This window comes from Equus asinus, chromosome 6 (genome assembly GCF_041296235.1).
Source record: "Equus asinus isolate D_3611 breed Donkey chromosome 6, EquAss-T2T_v2, whole genome shotgun sequence".
Taxonomy (NCBI): Eukaryota; Metazoa; Chordata; class Mammalia; order Perissodactyla; family Equidae; genus Equus; species Equus asinus.
The window spans coordinates 39,527,289-39,550,314 of NC_091795.1; the positions used below are offsets into that span (position 1 = coordinate 39,527,289).

A 23,026-nucleotide genomic window follows, 5' to 3' on the forward strand; every position below is an offset into this window, starting at 1 on the left:
TTTTCTCTCTCTAAATAAAAAAACCGTCAGAATGCCAGTATGTGAATTTGCCTTATTTCACATTCCCATCATAAGGGCTTGTGAATGCCTGTATCCTCATGTGAATAACACCCAGTAGCAGCAAAATGTAATCTTTTCCTCAAGCTAACTGACGAGATACGATTTAACACTATTGCCTTAATTAGTAGTTTAGGACTCAAAAGCTTAGCGACCCTCTGGGGAACCTATTTGCCCGCTGCAATGGAGTCACCCAGCCCCTCTGCACTGTCTCCCCTCTGCCGACAGAGGGCGCTGGCCACGCCGCGCCGCTCTCCTGTGGTCCTAATCGGCGTCGCAGGCACAGTGCGCACGCGTATATTTCGCTCCAGGTGTCCAGCTTCGTGCCTGATCGATGGCTCCTCGGCCGCGCTCAGCGCGCAGTTTTTAACCCGGGCGGGTCTTCGGGGAAGAGTAGCGTTTTCCCTGGACCCAGAGCGCCTCTGGGCCTCAGGTCTGGGGTGGGCTTGGAGGGCTCGGGCGGCGCGGCGGGCAGCTCACGCGGGCGAGGCAGGCGGGGCGGGACCGGCGAGGGCTTGGGCGTCGGTCGCCTGTGGGGCCGGAGCCGGGCGCGGAGCCCCTGACAGGACAGGTACGGAGGCGGCGACCCCGCCAACCGTCCCCTCCGCCGCGTGTTCGCCAGCGTCCCGGCGCCGTCCGGGGGCGCGACGTGGAGCCCGGGGCGCGGGGCGGGGGTAGCAGTGGGTGGCCGGCGGGGTGGGCGCTCGCCTGGGGCTGGGCCGTCCGACCCACCTGAGCTCTCAGCCTGGCGGTGTTGTCCTGGGAGTGGCGGGACTGCGCCTCCCAACCCCTCCGGAACTGCAAGGGTCCCCTTCTTTCCTGGGCGCCTCTGAGGCACGCCAAACCCATTCCAAGCCACAGGTTTTCCCTGGGCACATGGTTGAGAAGTTGTGTCAAACGGAAAAAACAAAAAGAGGAGTCGAGCCTGGGGGCCTTGGGTATGCGTTTGGTGGGTCTGTGTCTCCCACTCCTCGGGTCCGCCTTCACTGGCAGGATGACCTTTGAGAAGTCATCTTGCGCATCCCTCTCGTCTTTAGGCAGAACCACAGCTAAATCACACAGAGGAGGGATTCTGCTGCTTTTAAGGAGGCAGTGATTTAGACACTTGGCCTCATTTATTGCAGTGAGGAGAGCAGCCCGTGCTGACCGCTTACTGATCAGTATGCCTAAGGTATTGCGAGTCAAGGAGCTGTGAAGTGGAGATTGACATTCTTCACCAGGTGTCCTGCCAAAGCCACGGGGATATTAAAAGAGACAACTTTTTTTTTAAAAGATGTTTTGTGCTCAGATATGTTTAGAAACTTCGTGGTTAAAGTTTTCTCTACTACAGAGTATTTCAGAGCCTTCAGCATGCTAATATTTACCGTGACACTCCCTCTGGAAGTATGGTATGGAGAGTCTCCTAGATTTGAATGGGAAATACTGTTTTTCTTGGGTGCTGCCTCTGTCTAACATCTGGAACAGTTTAGGAAGTGCAGTTCCAGAATTAGAAACTCGAGGTGTGGAAGGGGCAGCGTTGGTCAGTGCTTTTTCAACTTGAATGGTGCGCCCACCTGGGAGTCTTGTTAAAATACAGATTCTGGTTGGTTCTACATTTCTAACAAGTTCCCAGGTGATGCTGACGCTGCTGGTCCCTGAACCACACTTTGAGTAGCAAGGGTGTTGGTCACTGGGTTGAAAGTTAGAGATTGTGTTCTGCTCCCTGCTCCTCAAAGCAGGCTGCGCTGCCTTGAGTGATCACTTCACCTGTCCAGGTCTATAAAATAGGAGGCTGGACTAGAAGATCTCTAAGGTTCCTTTCAGATCTAAAGTGCTGTGATTCTAGTGCAGTTACCCTTGGTGATAGTTGAATTTCATCTAAAATATCGTTGCTCAATGGCCAATTTGAGCGTGAACATTTCTAATACTGGGGAATTAACTACATCTAAAGCATCCCATTTCGTCTTGGGGTAGTTCAATAAGGAAGTTTTTCGTGTGCTAAAATACATCTCTGCAACTTCCATCCTGTTGGTCTAGGTTATCGTTTAGAATCAAGCAGAAAAAAAGTGTAATTCTTCTTTAAAAAGATGACTCTTAAAGTATTAGATGACAGCTGTTCCTACCAGGTTTCTTTTACTTAATTCCTTCATGACATTGTTTCAAATCCCTCTCTTTTAAATTTAGTCCTGCGTGGAGTGTAGTGGGGTTTTAGCTGGACTTTGAAGCATGGGTGGGGCTTGCAAGGCTAAGGAAAGCATCCTAAGCAGCTGACAGTGGTGCAGAGATGACATTGCATATGTCAGATCCAGGATTGTTTGACTAAAGTAAGGAATGGTATGTCAGTGAAATATTTTGGGCAAGTGAATGTGCTGGCAGAGCAATATTTTAGAGTGTGTAGTTGTCTTACTGTGGTCTATAAAGGAGAGAGGCAGGGAGCCAGATATGCTTCACATATTAGTAGAGAGGGCTTAAGTTGATGATATTAGTGACACTTTATATTTACATATAACATTTTACAGATTATAGGACCTTTCACAGGCATGATCTCATTTGATTTAATGATCCTAGGTGGAGCAGCTGTTACCCTAATTAATAGATAAGGCACCAAAGAGGGTAAATGATTTGCCTTAATTCTCAAAGCTATTAAGTGGCAGACCAAAGTGATGACTGTGGTGATGAAGGACAAAGGAAAGATGCAGGAGACAATGCTAAGGAAGAATTGATTGGTTGGGCCTGACTGAACATGAGGATACAAAGAAGTTGTTAGGGAGGAGTCAGAATAGTTAAGAGGAGGCTGGCCCGGTGGCGCAGTGGTTAAGTTTGCATGTTCTGCTTCGGTGGCCTGAGGATCGCTGGTTTGGATCCTGGGTGCACACATGGCACCACTTGTCAAGCCATGCTGTGGCAGGTGTCCCACATATAAAAGTAGAGGAAGATGGGCATGGATGTTAGCTCAGAGCCAGTCTTCCTCAGCAAAAAGAGGGGGATTGGCGGCAGACGTTAGCTCAGGGCTAATCTGCCTCAAAAAAAAAAAAAAAAGATAGTTAAGAGGATCATAATACCATTCACAACTGCCACTCTACGTTTTACTCTGCCAGCTCTATCATCGCTTGTGGCTGCCTGGAGTTATGAGTTGGGAGGGATTGTAGTAGAGGATTCCCAGATTCCTTGGCCTGTCTGCAGCTGCTGGGTGGTACTGTGGGGACTTGGATTATCAGTCCCATAGCAAGGGAAATGAGAACTGGGTCCTCAGTGTCCCCTGAGGAGGTAACTGCTGAGCAACTGACTGATTCAAATCTATCTTTGGGTCCTTGCCATCCTGGAGACTCTGAATTTGGCTTTGTATAGTTTTTCTTTTGAAGTTCAGGCTAGTTCCAGTTCCACTGGGCCGATGGACAAATTGGCTGTCCAGTCTGACCTCCCCAGGGCTTCACTGAAGCAGAGACTGGTGACAAGGGTCACCCCCAAAGCCTCACTGAAGCTGTTTTCCCAGAAGATCTGCACTTCCACTAGAGCCTAGAGGTCTCTCTCTGGTCCTTTTACCCTGCAAGCGTATGAGATTGAGATTTAGTGTCACTACCAAATTCCACAGGACCTGGGGCTGTCCCTGCACTTTTAGTTTCTTAGGCTCCTCTCTAGAGAGGAAAGAGCTGCATCTGCTGGGATGCATGTGTGCTTGACTGTTAATTTCCCCCATGGTGGTGGGCTTTAAGGGTGGAGCTGCTCTCTGGGAGAACTGTCAGAGCCAACTTACATGCCTAGAGCCTGGTGTTGGCACAGGCGTCTCTTCAACATTGAATGTCTCTCTGCTTAGTGCTTGGGATACTGAACTGAATAAAAACTCTCTGCCCTGGAGGAATTCATGATGGGATAAGGGAGACAATATATATATATATATATATATATATATATATATATTTTTGAGGAAGATTAGTCCTAAGCTAATTACTGCCAATCCTCCTCTTTTTGCTGAGGAAGCCTGGCCCTGAGCTAACATCTGTGCCCATCTTCCTCTACTTTATACATGGGATGCCTACCACAGCATGGCGTGCCAAGTGGTGCCATGTCCGCACCCAGGATCTGAACCGGTGAACCCCGGGCCGCTGAGAAGTGGAATGTGCGAACTTAACCACTGCACTACTGGGCTGGCCCCAGGGAGACAGTATTTTAAATAAAATGTGATATTGTAATGGAGATATGTCTGAAATGCTATGTGAGAGCAGAGGAGGGAATGACTAGCTCTACATGGAGACATCAGGGGAATCTTCAGGAAAGGGGTGATCGTTGACCTGAACCTTGAGGAAGAAGCAAGAGAATGGCTCTGGTGACATTTGCAACATTTGCAGAGGGATAAGAAGGAAGGTAAGTAGATCCAAGTGGCTGGAATACAAGATTTGAGATCAAAGGAAGTGGTTGATGAGATTAGGTTCATAATGAGGCCAGGTTTTTAATGGCCTGTAGTGCTGTGCTAAGAAGATTCAATTTTGTGGGCAGGGAAGCCACTGGCAGTGTTTAGGTAGGGAGGTGACATGATTGTATTTTGGGAAACTGGAAATAGACTGAAAGAGGAGCATCTGGATTGGGGACATCAGGAGACTCTTGTACTAACCTGACATGGTTTAAGGCTGAACTAAGGATTAGGGCAGTGGGGATGGAAGGAGGGGATGGAGCTGTGAGAGACTGTAGAGGCAGAGTTAACCTGACATCACGACTAATTAGTTGTTGAGAACAAGACAGAGGGAGTTGTTGAGGATGACTCAGTTTTCTATTTTGGGTGGATGGTGGTGCCAGTAGTAAAGAGGGAATGTAGAAGAGGAGCATTTTTCAGGGGGAAGATACCACATGTGTTTTGGGTCATATTGAACGTGGAAGGTCTGTGGCACTTGGAAGACAGGTGGAAAGGTGGGTCTGAGGTTCAGAAGAGAGTCTGTGTCTGAGGGCAGTGGGAGTAAGTGGTAGTTGATGCTGTTGGAATAGATGAGCCCAGTGGCACTTATGTAAGGCTGAAGATGTCAGAGGAGATGGGAAGGATTGGTGCACATGGTAAGAAAGAATGTTGTCTGGGAAGCTAGGAGAGGAAGAAGTTGCAGGAAGAGGACCAGCAGCCTCGGTTGCTACAGGGAGGTCGAGTAGGATGAGCTTGGAAACTGCGCCTTGAGATTGGGCAGTCAGGGGGTTGTGGTCACCAGGGCTCTTTGACTTCTTTAGGGTGAGCAGCTTCAGTGGAGTGGTAGGAATGGGAGCCAGGTGGACTGAGGAGTGGACGGGAAGAGGGGATAGGAAGGGTGTACTCACTAGGAGTAGTTTGGCAGGGGAGGAAGAGAGATGGTGGCAGTTTGCGGAGGAGGTAGCAGAGAATAGAGACAGTTTTTCCTAGAATAGAAGTCTTGAGTATGGGTTTTCTGCTGATGTGTAAGAGCCAGCAGAGAGGGTGCAATTGAAGGCACAAGAGAAAGGATGATTGCTAAATCAGGTCCTCGGAGGAGGGTGGAGGGGTTGGCCCTGAAAAGAACGGGACATTATTTCCTTTGAAGAGGAATGACAGAAGAAAGGAAAGAATGTAGGAAGGAAGTGGCAATGATGGTTGCAGCTATATCTAAATTTGCAAAAGAATTTTCATCTAATAGGCTCAATTTTCTTTCCCAGCAAGGTTATCTGCTGAGGGTGAGGGCAGTGGTATGGCCTTGGACAGGAATAGGGACTTGAAAGTCATAAAGGAAGCTTGAAACAACTGTCCAGAGGAAAGGGAAAGAGCAGACGTAAGATCTGCTCCCAGAGTCTTGAGTACCCTCTGAACTTAAATCCTGCACTGTGGGCCTCTCCTCTCCACATAAGGACTCCTCATTATGAGTCTTCCTCATAATAATAATGGCTGACGTTTATGGAGTGCTTCATACCAGGCACTCGTCTCAGTGCTTTTCGGGCATTCTCATGTGATTTTTACAGCAGTCTTGTGGAAAGGTATTGTTGTTATCCCTGTTTTACAGAAGAGGAAATTGAGGTATGGGGGATTACTTAGGCTTGGTGGTACTTATGTTTGGTGAATCTCTTGCCTCTGCAGAAGTGGCTTTCCTTCCCCTGAGGCATCAGAGAAAGGCAGGAATTTAATCCCAACTCCCAATTTCTGGACCTCAAGGGGCTGGAGTCTTACCAGGAGAGAGTCTTACCAGGCCAGCCTGTGGGCATGATAGTGATGGGCATGGGTGAGCAGGGCAGTGGGGTCAGTGTTGTTGCTGGCTTTGTACAACAATGTAGGGAACTCTGAAATCCTTGAGTGATTTCCCAGCATCCTGAATAGAAAGACAAGTGACTCATAGTGATTACTGCAGGCTATGTCACCTGAGATGGTGAATAAGAAAAGAGATCTTGTCCCCTTCAGCTAGAAGAAGAGATTTTTTTTTCTGCCAGTTCTGAGACTAGGTAGACGTAAAACCTTACATAATAGCATAGATTATTAACACTCACCTTTTGTGTTTTTCTCCTTGGTGTGATAGAATTTGCAGGTAAGGTGCACACCTGCCTTGAGTGAAAGGGGAGAATGGTGGGATGGCATGGATGAAGGGAAATGGACTTACCTTTTCCTGCTGCAGCCACTGGAGCATCATTTCTGTGTCCTTCCTCTTGAGGTTGCCATGGATACGCCTTTGCGTGGTGACTTGAGATTGATTTCCATTATGATCAGATGATGACGTGGATTTAAAAAGAGAAAGGACGAAATGCTCTGCTTCTGGGGAGTGGCCGGTGAGCTGCCCAAAAGGCAGAGCCCAGCACAGCCGAGGTGGCTGTGGCTTTGTTGGCTGCTTTGGCTTTTGCTGAAGTTGTGAAATGGTGCATCTCTCTCTTTAGAGCGCAGGCTCAGGGTTCCTGTCTGCAGGGTCCTAGTGCCAGGAACTTTGAACAGGCTGTTAAGTTGGACTTCTGCTAGCACTGGGAGGGTTGTAGTTCTTGAGTACATGGTTGCACTCAAATGCCTGTTGCCTTCCTGTAAAAGTTCCTTTATTGAGGATAAATGAAGCATATTATGTTGCTTTCATTCCTGGCTCTTGGAGGTCTGGACCCTTTGGAGGTGGCCCTGGCAGTCACTGGGTATTCCTCGGGGGAGGGGGAGGATATTTGGGAGGGAGTAGAACTGTACTCAGGTTAGGAGTGGGCTGCAGACATTTCTGGGGGTAATGAGCTGGAGAGGTAAAGAAAGCCCATTTAGGGGCTAGGCCCTATCTGTATGAGATCTGTAACGCAGTTACAGGAGTAGGACCTAGGATCAAAAGGCTCTGTAACTGTGGTCTTTCTGGGTTCCTGTGCATCTCTGGAATTCAGCCTTCCAAGCTTCCAGTTCCCCAGCCTCCAACCCCACTCAGTGAGAAGACCCTCTTCTTTCTTGATTCCTGAGGGACTTAGGTCCACACTTAGCTCTTCCCTGCTAGTGCTTTCAGAGATGTACAGCTTCACCTTAGTCTTAAGAAAATCTAGATCTTGCTGATTACCAGTGTGTTTCATTTTATCTCTTTGCAACCAAACTACTGTATACCCAGTGCCTAATGCAGTTCAGTTCAAGTGTGTGGACCCAGCTGTCAGCCTGCCTGGGTTTCAGACCAGCTCCTCTATGAGTGGGATCAGGGAAAGCAAACAGTTGTGTTAGCCCAGGATCAGGGTTAGGTGAGGCAAGACAAGAGGAGGTCAAGGGCTCAGACGATGCTGCGGTGCCAGTAAAAGCAAGATAGAAATGGTGCAGGCTGGGTGCCAAAGAGGCCTTTCCTCCTTACTTCTTCCTCCTTAATTCCCAACAATCTACCTGTTTTCCTGTCATTTTCTGAAATCTTCAAGACCATTGGTAACCTATTCATCAGAGATTTTTCCCTCCTCTCTTCCCATTTTCCTAGACATTTTAGCAGTATTTGATACCTTTGGAGAGGAAAATGGATTAGAAATCTGCTCTCTCACTGAGGGAACATGTAACTCAGAATTGTCCTATGTGACATAGGGTGGGGCCCAGTGCTCTGGAAGGACCGCCTACCTGTTTCAGCTAGTCAAATGTGCCTCCTGCCATTTTCTGGTCTTGAGACTTGGGTGAGTCGTTTGACTTCTGAGACTCAGTTCCATCACCCGTAGAATGGAGGTAGTGGAATCTGTTTTTGTCTGCATCACGGGTTCCTTTTGGAAGGAGATAGTGAAATACATGTGTTAGTGTGCACAGTTAAATTTGCCCCGGAGAGGGCCCCAAGAACAAAACTTATTTTCCCTCTCCTAACATGTTCAGTTTCCTTTTCCATTTTCCCCCCAATTCTGGTAATGTTTTCAATGAATCTTCTTCCATTACTCCTGCTTGAAAATTCCCTAGTTTATTCATTCGTTTACTTATTCATGCATTCATCCATCCATCCATTTATTCATACAACATTTCACTTCCTACTATGTGCAGGTCATCATTGATGTACCCACTCAGTAATGGTGAGGACAATGTCTACCATTTATAGAGCACGTATTCTCTGCCAGACACTGTGCTAAATGCTTTACTTCAACCTTGTTTAATCCTCGCAACATCCCTGTCAGGTAGGCATTGTTTCCCCCTTTTTTCAGATGAAGTGATTGGGGCTCTGAAAGTTAAATATCTTGATCAGAGTCATACAGGTGAGGAGACAGTAGATCCAAAGTGGTATCCAGATCTGTTTGTCTCCAGAGCCCAAGCAAGCCCGCTGCCTTTTCCCCCGTATCTGATCTATCATAGGGCGTTCTCTGGGCTTTTTTGTAGTGTCTCTGAGTTGGCCCCTTTCCCCTTCTGTCTCTCTCATGAGCTTGGGTCAGGCCCTCCTCATCCCTTGCTCATTATTGCAGCAGCTTCCTTGCTGTTATCCCTGTCCTTACCAAGTTGTTCCTGCCTCCAGTCCATCGCACTCTGCCACCAGTTTGATTTTCCTAAAATAGTTTTCTTTATGCCAGTCTCCTGTCAGGAAGAGACTGGCTTCTGTTGTTATTGGATCCAGTCCATTTGTCTCTTCCTGATGTTAAACTCCCTGACTATCCATACTTACCTTCTAGTACATCTCAATGTTAATGTGTTTATTTATTCAATAAACATTTGGCTTCATGAGCTAAGGGTGATGGGATCATAAAGAGGAAAAGTTGTGGGCTCTACTTTAAAAGATTTATAGTTTAATAGAAGAACTCATCTGGAATTCTTCAGTTCAGCCAAGCTGGTCTTCTTTAATATTCCCTAGTCAAGCAAAATTATTTCTGTCTTACAGTGTTTGTAGGCCCTTCCTCTCCACATATGCAAAAAACAACCTATAATTCAAGGTGTAGTCAGGTATCCCTTTTCTTTCTAGCTCACCTTTCCCTTGTTTGTAATTCCTTATAATGTTTATTGTCTAGATATTTTATTTTAAGACTTATATACTGTTATAGGTTATATATACTTCTTTGCACTTCTACAGCTTCTGCACTTTTACAAAGCACTTTTAGATGCTTTATCTTATTCCAGCCTCATAAGATTAATGTAGAAATGCAGAGCCAGCCCTGGTGGCCTAGCTGTTAAAGTTCAGTGTGCTCTGCTTCAGCGACCCAGGTTTGTTTCCCAGGCACAGAACCATACCACCCGTCTGTCAGTAGCCATGCTGTGGTGGCGGCTCACATGGAAGAACTAGAAGGACTTACAACTGGAATATACAACTATGTAGTGGGGCTTTGGGGAGGCAAAGAAAAAAGAGAGAGAGGCAGATTGGCAACACATGTTAGCGCAAGGCGAATCTTTCCCAGCAAAAAAAAAGAGAAATATTACTCCCATTTTATAGGAGAAGAAATTGCCTCCAAGAAGTTAGGTGACTATATATATCTGTGTGGCTAGTGAGTTGTGACGTTGTTCTTAGACCTGAGCTCTTTTGAGTCTTTGAAGGCAGTGTGGTCTAGAGGAAGGGCATGGCCTTGGAAGCCTAGAGATACAGGTGATGACAGTCAGGATAGTAGAAAGTGCAGAGGGATCTGGTTCAGGCTTTGGTTCCAGTTTTGGCTCCACTCCTTACCTTCTGTGTAACTTCAGGGAAGTTGCCCAGTTCTCTAAGCCTCAGTTCCCTTGTCAGCATTGTCCCTGGCCTGCCTCTCTGTGGGGTTTTCGTGATGTCTGAATACAATGATAATGATGTTGTTATTAGCTAACTTCTGCTGAGTCCTTACTAAATACCAGGCAATGTCCTAAATGTTTTACATGGATTTTCTTGGCTAATATTCACAACAGCTCTCTGAGATATGTCGTTTGATTATTCCCAGTTGACAAGTGAGGAAACTGAGGCACAGGGATGTTAAGTAATTAGACCAAATTTATGTAGCTACCATGTAGTGAAGCTAGGAATTGAACAAAGCCAGCCTGAGTCTAGAACCGGTACTCATAACCAAGGTACTATAAAATTATGTTTTTTAAGCTGTTCTGTAGACTGTAAAGTGTCCTGAACATGTGAAGTCCAGGTTGCAAGGACCCGTAGGCCCTGACCCACCTGTGTAATGGTGCATGAGGAAGGGAGGGGGCAGCGTGCAGATTTTGCGGGGGAGGGAAGAAATGGTTTCCTAGGGGGTCTGGCCAGGATTGAAGATATGGAGAGGTGTTTTGGGCCACAGATCTGGCTATTGGTTATCATTCTACTACTAGGCTATCTCGCCTGCCTTAGAAAGTGGGTGGAGGGGCTGGTCCCATAGCTGAGTGGTTAAGTTCGCATGCTGTGCTTTGGCAGCCTAGGGTTTCCCTGTTTCGGATCCTGGGCGCAGACGTGGCACCACTCATCAGGCCATGTTGAGGCAGTGTCCCACATAGCACAACCAAAAGGACCGACAACAAGAATATACAACTGTGTACTTCAGGGCTTTGGGGAGAAGAAGAAGAAAGGGAAAAAAAAAAATGTGGGTGGAGTGGAGGAAGACGCTGTTCGGCCAGTGAAGCCCAGGGTGGACAAGATAGGTATCCCTCGGCCCGGGGGTCTAGCTGGATACTGCACCCAGCAGGGCCGTAGGTCAGACCCCAGGCCAACCTTGTTGGCTGGTTAGGGGCAGGGACCCTGGTCTGTTGGTTCCTGGCCCATGTTAGATGAGTAAGTGAATGAAGTGGTATCATCACATAGCCCTCTGGAGACCTTTCACTAGAATGCATAATCTTATTAGATTAAACGTTTTTCATTATAAAAGCAATACATGGTTATTAAAGAAATTTTGTGAAATATAGAAAATAAACCATCTTTTTCTTTCTGTTAAGGAGATGTTCAGGAGACAAGGCCAAGAGTATGAGGGGCAAATGGCTGAGCTGGACTGGGCCGTGTGCTACAAGGACAAGTGGGGCTCTCTGCTTTTGACCACTGCCCTTAAAAATCCAGTTGAAGCTGATACTCTTGGCGTTGAGAGCCTGACTCTTTATAACAACCAGAAGGGAGGAAGAGTGACTGTGGCAACCTTTGCCAGCGTCAGGGGGAGCTGGGGTACTTGCCTTGCTTTGCAGTGTGTGTTAAGTTTCCCTCATTACTGCCCTTCCCTTGCTGTGTATCAGGCAGGGCCTGGCTCCCCTGGCCCAGTGTGAGATTGAAATCCAAACTCTAATAACATGAGTTTGGAGCCGGTCCAGAGTTTAGAAAGGGAAGAGAGAGAGCAAAGCACCAGAAAAGGAGGTGAGAGACCTTTATTTTGGCTCTCTGGAGGCCCTAGGCAGCTGATGGTCTTGAAGTGTCACTTGATGCTTGTGGTCCTGCTGAGGCCTCACATCCTTGGGGGGAGGGTGGCAGTGATGGTGAGGGGTGCAGACTAGGAGGACCCATCAGAGCTATGCTCCCAGCCCTAGGTCAGTGTACTCTAGAGGTGAGTGCTGAGGGTCTGTGGCTGGGCCTAGCCCGTTAGTCCCTGCCCCTCTTGTCTGGCCCAGCTGAAGAAGGGGGGCACTAGGACCCAGAGGCCAGCACGGTTCCTGCAAGTCTAGAGCAGCACTAGCGCAGAGTGAGACTCATCAGCTGGCAAGCAGGATTCGGTGTCTCTGGGTTCAGGAATCCTCGGGGCAGCAGAGGGGACGTGCTAGTCAGCCCCCATCTCTGCCCCCACCCCTACCCTGGTAGGCTACCGAGTGAGGTCCATGGACTGGGGAGGGCCGCGCCTGACGGCTTCTGTGTCTGTCCATGAGGGCCTGGAGCCCTGACCCTCCTGCCTAGGTTTCTGCCTTTTCTCTCTGTCTTTGGCCAGCTGGGGAGGGGGTAGAGGCCCGGTGAGCACCATGGCTCAGAGCAAGAGGCACGTGTACAGCCGGGTAAGTGGGCCTGATCTGGGATGGCCCTGGGAGGGCTGCTGGAGAAGGCCTGGGTGCCTGTGGACATTGCTGTGGGGGCTGGGGAGACAGGCTGGAGCTGGGATGGGGCCACTTGCAGCCCTGATGGTGTTAGGCTGGACAGACTTCTCCTCCCAGAGTTGGCCCCTCAGTGGGGCCTGGCGAGGTCCCACCTTTGACTCTTAATTGGACCTCAGGCCAAAGGTTCCTGAGGGGGACCAGACTTTCTTGGGGACTCAGAATGGGGTCGGTGGGTTGGAATGGCCTTACAGTGGAGCCTTTCTTTAGAGCGGCTTTGTTGTCTGTCACTTGTTTTCTTTCTCTTCTGGCTGAGATTGAATCTGTACCCACTGTTACGTCTACCTGGTTCTGAGAGGCTTATTAGGGTTGGGAGCTTGGGGGGTCTCCAAGTTCGGGGCCAGCCTTGATGTCACTGTCAGTTCCTTCTGTTGTCAGATCCATTAGAGCCACCTTGCATATCCCAGGTATGAGTTGGGGTCCTGGAGCCCCTGGGAACTATATCCTCACCTTCCTGGATGAGCTCTTTGGGGATGGGAGTTAGGGAGTGACAGGCTCTGGGGGGCTCCCTTCCAAAGCCAAGTGGGGGCCTCAGAAGGGAGCCCTGTGGAGTCTTTAGGACCATGGTGTCACTTCTTCATGTCTTATTCATCTGTTTGCTGCAAGGCCCCTGGTTCATGGAGCTGCTATAGCTAAAAATGGCTTAGGTGTGATTTTCTTCTAAACCATGGGTCTATTTGGGACCTAATTTCATGTTGTGTCCTGTCATCACGGGTGTGTCAGAAGCTGAGAGCTTCCCAAGGACGGTGTTTAGTCTATCCGTTTACCTGGTCCATCCATGGGGTGATAAGCCATCCATTTGGACCCCTGGGCAGAGTCTGGGGGAGTGCTGCACAGACCTGAGGTACCTGATTTACCTGGCATTTGTTTTTCTTTTTGTAGCAACATAGCATGGGGAAAGGATTTCGAGAGCTTGAGGGTAGAGAGTTGGTAGAACAGGGCTCAGGCCAGGAAGAAGGGAGTTAAATGGTTGAATAGGCTGCCATGAGGCATCCAGGAGTGTCATGGTGGGTGTGTGGGCGGGGATGGGGAGAGTCAGGTCAGGAGGGAGTGGTGGTGACTTGAGGGCTGGAAGGAGGCACAATTGTGTGCCCCTGAAAGAGAGAGGCCTAAGAGAGTCATTTGAACCACAGGGAAGATAGGTGACAGTGGGGAGGGGAACAGGATTGTATGGGTTCACACACTGAATTGCCTGTCTTCCCAGCCCAGGCTCCTGAGTCAGGGCATTGGGTTGTGGGGAGCCTGGTCTAAACTGAGTTATTTGCTTGAGCTTCATTCCCCTCTTTAGGGGGCAGTGCTCCTGAGAAAGCAGCCATGTGGTGACATTCACAGATCTATCAGCAAATTCTGATTTGTTATAAAATTTGAATATAAACTCTTAAAAATTCTGGCAGATTCCAGAGGAGTTTGGAGAAGTCTTAGAAGAACACACCACTGACATTTTTCAGAAGGGAATTTTGGGGCCCACTTCTCCCTGCAATTGGAGTTCAGGGAAGTGACTTGTGGTCCTTTTTCAGTCCAGGATCCTGACTGGGGCCTTTTTTATGCATTAGGATGACATCCTTGACCTTTAACTGTGTATGTTTGTCTTTTTTTCAGACGCCCAGCGGTAGCAGAATGAGTGCGGAGGCAAGTGCCCGGCCTCTGCGAGTGGGCTCCCGTGTGGAGGTGATTGGAAAAGGGCACCGAGGCACTGTGGCCTATGTTGGAGCCACACTCTTTGCTACTGGCAAATGGGTAGGCGTGATCCTGGATGAAGCCAAGGGCAAGAACGATGGAACTGTCCAAGGCAGGAAGTACTTCACTTGTGATGAAGGGCATGGCATCTTTGTGCGCCAATCCCAGGTACTCATACCTGCTTCTGTGTTTGTGTGTGTGTGCGTTCGCCTGCACACTCATGCACATGTGCACATGCCCTGTTGCATCTGCAGCTGGCGTGTTGGTGCTCCCTCTTCTTGGGCATGAGCATATGTCGCTTGTTGGGAGAGTAGGAGGTAGTTGGGGAGGGAAGATTGGAGATCCATCCTTAGGGAAGCTGCCCTGTACCCCAGGCTTGCTTGGGGCCTGGGGAGGGGTCCATATTACAGCTATCCTTGATCTGGCTATATTGAGTCTATTCTTTGGCCTCAGATCCAGGTATTTGAAGATGGAGCAGATACTACTTCCCCAGAAACACCTGATTCTTCTGCCTCAAAGATCCTCAAAAGAGGTAACAACCACCCACTTAAGTTGCTTTCCCACATCCAGGAGTCCCCAGGACTTGTCCCCAGAACATGGGGCCACAGTGGATCCTGAGATTTTCCATCACCACTGTGTTCCCTTCTTATATCTCCCCTACCCTGCCATGATGTTCTCTGCCCCTACCCCTTATACAAGTACACACTTTGTTTCTGTTTACTTTCTACAGATGGAACTGACTCAACTGCAAAGACCAGCAAACTGGTGAGTAGTTGGGGGCAGGAGTGGGGAGTGATAGAGAAGAGGAGGGGAAGGAGAAAGAGAGGAGGGAGACCCAATGCCAGGCAGGTAGAAGCAGTAGGTGAGTAAACTGAGTTAGCCTTCCAGTCTCCAACCGCCCTGAGAAGGAAGCTTTCTGGGTATGTGTTGTTGTTTTAGGGGTAGAGTAAATGTGGTAGCAGGGAAAAACTATTAGGGCTCAGAAGTTCAGGGTCAAATGGGACTGAGGCTGGGGATGATAGGAAGGACAGGTCTGACCCTAATAGTGTTGTGAGCATCTTCCTACCTTTTGATACCCAAGGCTACCAAGGTCTAAAGGGTCTGAGGGTAGGGGTAAGGTAGGAGTAGAGGCGGAAGGAGCTCTGCTGTTCACAAGTGAATGGTGAGGAGCCAGCCCCTCTGCCACCTGTTTTAGGCTGTGTGCAGAGGGCCTGTCCTAGCTCCCCTCTGCTGCTCTGCTCAGGGTGTGTGAGGTGGGGCTCCAGACTCTCTAGCTGGACAGTGTGTGGACATCCTAGAAACAGATCCTTGAGGGACCCCTCATCTCACTTACCCAGGGCTTGACAGTGACCTGACTCCTCCTTTTACCTGTGTATGCCTGAGTTGGTCTTAATGCCCACACCCAGGATGTCTGGCCAGCTAGCACAATGTGATGTCTGTTCTCTAACTCTGCCCTTTCCTGCCCCTCATGCAGCGGGGACTGAAGCCTAAGAAGGTGGTGTGTTTACTATTTGTGCCTGGGTGGGTGAGGGCCATGAGCCCCCTCCCCAGCTGTCCTGCATGTCCTTGGGCTGCTGCATGCATGTGTATGTGACCTTGGGGCTGGGATGGCCAGAGGAAATGGTGGCTTTGGCTTTCAGAGTTCTTTTGAGGGGTGTATTAGGCTCAGTGTCCAGCTGCAGGTAGGGCTCATTAGGGATGATCCTCACCCCTCACTCCCCCAACCCTCCACCTCAGGACTTCTAGTCAGAGACTCCAAGTATGACTGTAAATAGCAGCAGCATGAAATAGAACATTTACTGGGCTACAGTGGGTTCCTACTTAGCCTAAGCTTAGGGGCAATGGGAGGAGAGACTTGGGGAGTGGGGATTGGGGATGGGGAAAGTACCAAGAGAGGTGGTTGCGCAAGGAGGCGGGAGGTCAGGGCGCAGAGCACAGTAAGAACAGTCCTGAGTTGGAAAGCCTGAGAGTCTGTGTGCCGGCCTCTGGGTGGGCATTGGCGTGAGGCCCACCTTCATTCTGCTCCATCAGTCTTTCTCTTCCTCTTCTTTCCTCTGGTGTTCCTGAGGCTCACCTCCCACCCCTTGCAGCCTTCCATCAGCCATCATTGGAGTGGGACTCAACTGTGCCACCCCCAGACTCCTAAACTCTTTTAAGTCACTGCCATGACCACTTCCTCACACCAGCCCTGCCTTGAGCCTGTGCCCGAGCTGTCTCTGACGTGCATGTGCCTGTCTGACCTGTGTGTACCATGCTGTTTGTACAATTCTGTGATTTCCTTGTTGCCCGCCTGTCTCAGGCCCTTGACCTTGCATGGAGAGCTACTGGATAGGGGCAGTGGGAGGGGAGAGGAAAACATCTCCCTTCCTACTCCTTGTTGGTGATGGTCCTCATTTTGAGTCTTGCCGTGGAAGAGACCACATGCTGGTACTTGCTTTGGGGTCCTGGCTGGGGTGGGATTGGGGATGTAAGAAGGAAAACAATGCTTTAAAGGATGGTTGGCCTATTCCAAGGTCATGGTAACTTGCCTTCTCCCCTTGATTATTGTCTCCTGGTTGGGGCTCCCGTCGCACATCAGGCCCCTGAATGGAGAAGAGCATGGACCAACAGTCTGTTCTCTATGGAGGAGTTCTGACCACAGCCTGACCTGATGCTGGGTGGGGCCTGAGCTATGCCCAAATCCTGGGGTTTTCACAGCTGCCTGGGGAAATGTGGCAAAGCCCAACTTAGGCTGCCCAGGCTGGGATACAGTGCTTTCTTTGCTCATGGTGCCAAGTGTCAGCCAAGTCCCCCCAGGTCTTCTCTCCAGTGGTTCTCTCGCAGCAGATCACTTAGCCCAGGGTGCCTGCTTTCACCCCATGGAGAATAGGAAGCTAGATCCAGAGCAAAAGAATGCACATTGAGTGGGAGGGCAGAAGAGAACCCAGATGTCTCTGCAAGGTGGCCAGTCCTTTCTGGAAGCCCTTTAGAGACGGGCTTTATTCTGCCTACAACCAGGGGAGGGTTGGGAGAGGAGCCAGACACTGTCATTAGAGCTGCTGCTGATTGTTCCCAGGGTTTCTTAGTCTCTCTGTGTGCCCCTCAGAGGTGATGCTGTCACAGGAGGGGTGCTCTGGTTGTGTGGGCCTGATGAGGGACCATAATGGTGTTGTCAGTGTAAGAGGCAGAAGCAGGGTTGATGGGGTTGTGGGCAGAGGGGAGTGCAAATATGGGAGAGACTGAACAGCAGTGAGGTCTTATGTCCCTGCCCAGTGATGCCCTGGCCCCCGAGGGTACCATTTCTGGGATGGCTCCTAGCCCAGTTTTTTGGAGCAAACTCTTGGGGGGAGGGAAGGGGCAGGAGGAACCAGAGCCTGTCTTTAGAGAAAGCAGCAGGGCGGCTCTGCACAGGACTTTGTGCAGTCATGAGGAGGAGGAGGAGGAGCCAGCAGAGCCTGGTGGTTGCTAGGTGACCGAGCAGCAGTGGCTCCACCCCCATGGAGCCGAGGAGGGTGGGTGCATGACGTCAGGTGGAGCTGGTGCTGCGGCCACTGAGGCTGCCATCAGCCTAAGCTGGCGAACTGGGCCAGGCACCTCTCCGGTGCCGGCCGGAGCCTGGCTGTCCCTCTGCACACCTGCCGGGGCTTATGCGTCTGAGCTGCAGCCGTTTGCGGGCTGGGAAGCTGCCAGGCCTGGAAGCTAAGGCTGCATTGTTGGGATTTGATGCACTAATCTCCTGTCTCCGCCGCCTTTCCCTCTGTTCGGTCTCTTTGCCTCCCTCCCTTCGTCTGTCCTTCCTCTGTGTGTTTGTCCATCCTCCTCTGCCCCTCCTTCTCTTTCCTCTCCTGGCTTTCTTTGGTTTTCTGCAATGATGAGACAGGCACCGACAGCCCGAAAGGTACTCTTGCTTGCTCTGGTCCTGCTGCTGGGTTGCCAGGGCGATGGTGGCAGCAGGCTGCTGGGGTGGGGGTGGGGGCTGATAGACTTCATCTGTCTACCTGGTTGGGGGAGGCGGGTGGGGATGAAGGTGGGGGCAGGGAGAGGTGTGTGTCACTGCCATGCCCCACGCCCTGGGCATTTGCTCCTGGCCTTCCTGCTTTTGGCTCAGAGTCTGTGTTCCAGGCCTTGTACTCAGTGGCCTCACAGGCTTGGGCTTCAGGCAGCTTTTGCTGCAAACTGTTTCTGGGAGAGTTTCCTGTGAGAGAATCTGAGGGAGCAGGTCTAGGTGTCTTTGTGCCTGCAGCAGGCCTACCTTGCCTGACCTTTGCTAGAATGACTCCTGGTTGTACTCTCAGCATCCCTCCCCTACTGGGGTGTTGTATCAAGGGGCTTTCCCTGGGTGAGATGGGGACCCTAGAATAGTTTTTGGCTCACAGCTATGGAGGCTTAGCCCAGGGTAGGAGGAGTGGGAGTTGGTCTCCTTGGGCTCAATGTCTCCTAGAAGAAGAATCTAAGCCGAATCTTGTCTTTGCTGGAGCTGTGAGACACTGGGTAGCAAGAACTATTTGAGAGTTGGAGTTAATCATCTATTTACCACTTTGTAGTAAGCTGAGGGTTTTCTGGATTCGATTTAGGGCAGTAGTTTCTCTGTGCTGCTGCCCACCCCCACCTTCTTTCTTGCAGCTGGGTGGGGTTACTTTGCTGAGCTCTGGGCTTCTGGCTAATGCAATATTCATGGTTCTGACACCTGAGCCCTCTGCCATAGGGACAGGGACTGCTGCAGGATCTGGTCCTGGGGAAGGGGGTGGGGTAGGGAGGACAGCAGCATTGTTCTGCCTCAGGGGCCTGATCTCCCTCTGCTGGATTCGTATCACTCACTCTGGGCTCATATCATCACTCTTGTCACATGCTGTTTCTAGGGAGTCCTCTGTGGAGTCTAGCACTTGAAGGAAGGGGCTGACCTGGGAAAATCCGTGGGAGTGGTGCGTGGGTGGGGCCTCTGGCTCTGGGCTGGAGTGTGAGAAGCAGAAGGGCTGGTCTCTGGAGGCCTTCTCCACCAACTGCTGCCTTTGGTCTAGGAGACAGGGACTTCTGGGTTTTCCAGGGTGTCTGAACGGGTGAGGTCTGCAAAGGTTAGGCAAAAGTGGGAGAAGGAACCAATGGGAAACCGGAGTTCTGAGTTCCTGGAGTAGGAACAAGGTGATTCGCTGGAGGGAGAAGGGGATGGGGGGTGGGGAGGGGCGGCTAACCGTAGCCCCATTCCTGTTACTTCTTCTGCTCTCATTGCTGTCCCTTTTGCTTTCTGTCTTTCTGCCATTATCCTTTCTTTCCTGACTACTTCTCCTCTGGCTCCTGTTGCCTGTCCAGACCACAACTCGGCGGCCCAAGGTGAGAAAAAACAGGCCTCTGTACTAGCCACTGCTGAGTGTACACACATATTTCAGGCATGTGCATGTGTGTGGGCATATGTATGAGCAAGTAAAAGTTGGTCACAGTGCATTTTGGGTTCTCTTTTCAGGGGAGTGAGAGGACTGAGGGTAGTGACAGGCCCCTCCTGGGAAAATGACTTGCGGCTCTTAGGAGGGTGTCTGAGCTAGTAGCTTGAGTGCAAACGAGAGATGAGAGTGGTTGTGGTTAATCAAGGCAGGCATTCTTGAAGAAGGGCATTTTGACCAGTTTTGATGGGGTGGAGGTGGGGGATGAAGAAGAACTTGGCAGTGTATATGTCAGGGGATAAGGAGGTGTGTGTGTCTGTGAAGGGCTTTGGTTGGAGGTGTCTGGATCACATGGGGTCTATGAGTGTTAGCCCACCAGGAGAGCTTCAGGGCTCAGCACTGCAAGAGAGAGCACTGGGCAGGCCTGTCTGCTCCAGGGCCTGGGGCTTTAGGGCAGCCTCTCTGCTCCAGCCCCACAGGGTCCTGGGTGTTGTCGCCTGATTAGAACCCATTTGTCTCGGGGAGAGAGATGACAGGAGGGTTGGCTGTACTGACCTTGTTTCAAGGGGGAGCCTAGAAGTACAACTTTCACCCTGGCCCTTTTATCTGCAGGGTCCCCTGAAGTAGACCAAGGGAGGGAAAATCAACTTGACTCGCAAAGAGTGGGGAGGGATTAGCAGGGGTATAGAGCCTCGTACCCCCATTTTTAGCCCAACCTTCTCTGGCAATGTGAAAGTTAGAGAACAAACTCCAATCTGTTCTTTTTCTCTGGGAATGACTTTGAGGTACTTTTTCCCCCAGGGGGAGGAGGGCATGGGCCCAGAGCATTGATAGGAGCGGGAGTATTACGAAATTGCTAGAATGATAACAAGTGGGTCACAGAGGGGAGGTCTGGAGAGTAAGGGATTCTGTTCTAAGGGGGTAGTGCCAGAGCTGGGAGGAATGTGGGGTCAGTGCCAAGGGAGGAGCCTTATAATCTTATGTCTTCCTCTCCTCCCCTTGCCCTCCCCCTCCCTCTGTCCTTTGTCGCCATCTCTGACTGTGTTATTTTCCCTCTCCTCTTTCCTCTGTTCTCATTGTGTTTTGATATTCTTTTTGCCTTTTTCCTTCTCTGTCTCCTTCCCTGGCCATATTCTTATATTTTTTCTCTCTTTCACCACCCCTGTCCCCTACTCTTTTTCTGGTCTGCTCCTGCCCTCTCTGAATAGCCTACCCGCCCAGCCAGTACTGGGGTGGCTGGGGCCAGTAGCTCCCTGGGCCCCTCTGGCTCAGCATCAGCAGGTGAACTGAGCAGCAGTGAGCCCAGCACTCCAGCTCAGACTCCACTGGCAGCACCCATCATCCCCACGCCGGCCCTCACCTCTCCTGGAGCAGCCCCCCCACTTCCTTCCCCCTCCAAGGTAAGGACTGGTGTTGGAGTGAAGAAGAACCAAGACCAAAGGGGACTATGACCACCGCCCTCCCCCGGTAGGTCTTGGAAATTTCCCAAGGTTGGGGGAGACCCAGAACTTGGACTAGAAGGGTGGGGACATAGCATATGGGGAACCTGCCACTGACTAAACTACACTGTCCTTCTGCCCACACTTTCCCCATATGGATTTTTAACAGATGTTTGTATGCCTCTTGCTTTTGATCCTGGGACTGGAGTGATGTTTGCACATGTCTGTCCTTTCTGCTCCACCTCAACCCTAGGTGGAGGAGGAGGCTGTGCACAGACCAAGCGCTCTCTCTCCTTTGCAGGAGGAGGAGGGGCTGAGGGCCCAGGTGCGGGACCTGGAGGAGAAACTGGAGACCCTGCGGTTGAAACGGGCAGAAGACAAGGCAAAGCTAAAAGAGCTGGAGAAACACAAGATCCAGCTGGAGCAGGTGCAGGAATGGAAGAGCAAAATGCAAGAGCAGCAGGCAGACCTGCAGCGGCGCCTCAAGGAGGCGCGGAAGGTGGGACTTGGGATGAAGGGGGTACCGGGGGAGGCATGGGCCCCAAGGAAGTGTACTGGAAACCAAAATGGAGGTGCAGCCTGGAACATTCTATGAGAAAGGGTGCATGAGGCATCTCTGTGCCTGTACCCCCACCAACCTCCACCCCTCCTCAGGAAGCCAAAGAGGCACTGGAGGCAAAGGAACGCTACATGGAGGAGATGGCTGACACTGCTGATGCCATCGAGATGGCCACTCTGGACAAGGAGATGGCTGAAGAGCGGGCTGAGTCCCTGCAGCAGGAGGTGGAGGCACTGAAGGAGCGTGTGGATGAGCTCACCACTGACTTGGAGATCCTGAAGGCTGAGATTGAAGAGAAGGGTAAGGGCCCAGGAGCTGCTGGTGGTCTGATGGTGGGGTTGGAACCATGTCTGAAAGTGTTAATGGTCTTCCCCAGGCTCAGATGGGGCTGCGTCCAGTTATCAGCTCAAGCAGCTCGAGGAGCAGAACGCCCGCCTGAAGGATGCCCTGGTGAGGTAGGGTGCCCTCACCGTTTGCCTCCAGAGCTCACTGTCCTGTCTCCAAATGCATTAGAGCGCCCATTGCCCAGTGATTCTGACACATGCTCTCCCCTTTCTCTCTCCTTGCTTCCCCACAGGATGAGGGATCTTTCTTCCTCAGAGAAGCAGGAGCATGTGAAACTGCAGAAGCTCATGGAGAAAAAGAACCAAGAGCTGGAAGTTGTGAGGCAACAACGGGAGCGTCTGCAGGAGGAACTGAGCCAGGCAGAGAGCACCATCGATGAACTCAAGGAACAGGTCTGGGGAGCCCAGCCCCTTGCCCAGAGTGCCCAGCCCTACTCTCCTGTTGGTGCCTCCTTTTTCTAGGCACCTTTCAACAGCCCTGCTCCCTCCCTCTTATACAGGTGGATGCTGCTCTCGGTGCTGAGGAGATGGTGGAGATGCTGACAGACCGGAACCTGAATCTGGAAGAGAAAGTGCGGGAGTTGAGAGAGACTGTGGGGGATTTGGTAAGAGAAGCTCATACACCTGACCTCTTACTCTGATGCCCGGGTATTTAGAAGGGACTTGCTAAGAGAGGGACTGACACATAACCCCTGAGCTTTGAGCAGGGTGTGTAGTGAGTGGACCCACCCTGGCCTGCTACCCTGACCCTGCCTTTCCTTTGTCCCAACTACCTGTGGCCTCCCAGGAAGCAATGAATGAGATGAATGATGAGCTGCAGGAGAATGCACGTGAGACAGAACTGGAGCTGCGGGAGCAGTTGGACATGGCAGGCGCCCGGGTCCGGGAGGCCCAGAAGCGTGTGGAGGCAGCCCAGGAGACGGTTGCAGACTACCAGCAAACCATCAAGAAGTACCGCCAGCTGACCGCCCACCTACAGGTGTCTGTGCACCCCTTCATCTCCACCCATGATCACCCCAGGGCTCCCTCAAGACCCAGCTGTGCCTCATTGTCCTTCTCTGCTCCTAGGATGTGAATCGGGAACTGACAAACCAGCAGGAAGCGTCTGTGGAGAGGCAGCAGCAGCCACCTCCAGAGACATTTGACTTCAAGATCAAATTTGCTGAGACTAAGGCCCATGCCAAGGTCAGGGAAGTGGGTACCAGAGATTGGGGGAGTGTTGGGGAGCCCAACCTGGGTGTGGCTGTGGGCTGACT

At 50.9% G+C, this 23,026-nt stretch overlaps 1 protein-coding gene across 17 annotated transcripts in view; it reads left to right on the forward strand.

Moving 5' to 3' along the window:
- Window positions 1-344: 344 nt before the first annotated feature.
- DCTN1 (dynactin subunit 1) overlaps window positions 345-23,026 on the forward strand; it is a 30,565-nt gene continuing 7,883 nt past the window's right edge. For 2 of the 17 annotated variants that reach the window (XM_014829777.3, XM_014829781.3), the window contains exons 1-15: window positions 12,136-12,301; window positions 13,997-14,242; window positions 14,528-14,606; window positions 14,805-14,839; window positions 15,549-15,569; window positions 17,934-17,951; window positions 19,361-19,381; window positions 20,637-20,828; window positions 21,169-21,366; window positions 21,522-21,726; window positions 21,803-21,881; window positions 22,004-22,163; window positions 22,271-22,375; window positions 22,558-22,749; window positions 22,839-22,955. In XM_014829777.3, the coding sequence (XP_014685263.1) occupies window positions 12,269-12,301; window positions 13,997-14,242; window positions 14,528-14,606; window positions 14,805-14,839; window positions 15,549-15,569; window positions 17,934-17,951; window positions 19,361-19,381; window positions 20,637-20,828; window positions 21,169-21,366; window positions 21,522-21,726; window positions 21,803-21,881; window positions 22,004-22,163; window positions 22,271-22,375; window positions 22,558-22,749; window positions 22,839-22,955 (1,701 nt within the window). In that variant the 5' untranslated portion in view covers window positions 12,136-12,268. Of the gene's footprint in view, window positions 629-12,135; window positions 12,302-13,996; window positions 14,243-14,527; window positions 14,607-14,804; window positions 14,840-15,548; window positions 15,570-17,561; window positions 17,952-19,360; window positions 19,382-20,636; window positions 20,829-21,168; window positions 21,367-21,521; window positions 21,727-21,802; window positions 21,882-22,003; window positions 22,164-22,270; window positions 22,376-22,557; window positions 22,750-22,838; window positions 22,956-23,026 lie in introns of those variants that run through there. The other 15 variants (XM_070511905.1, XM_070511910.1, XM_014829780.3 and 12 more) reach the window with 12 other exon arrangements.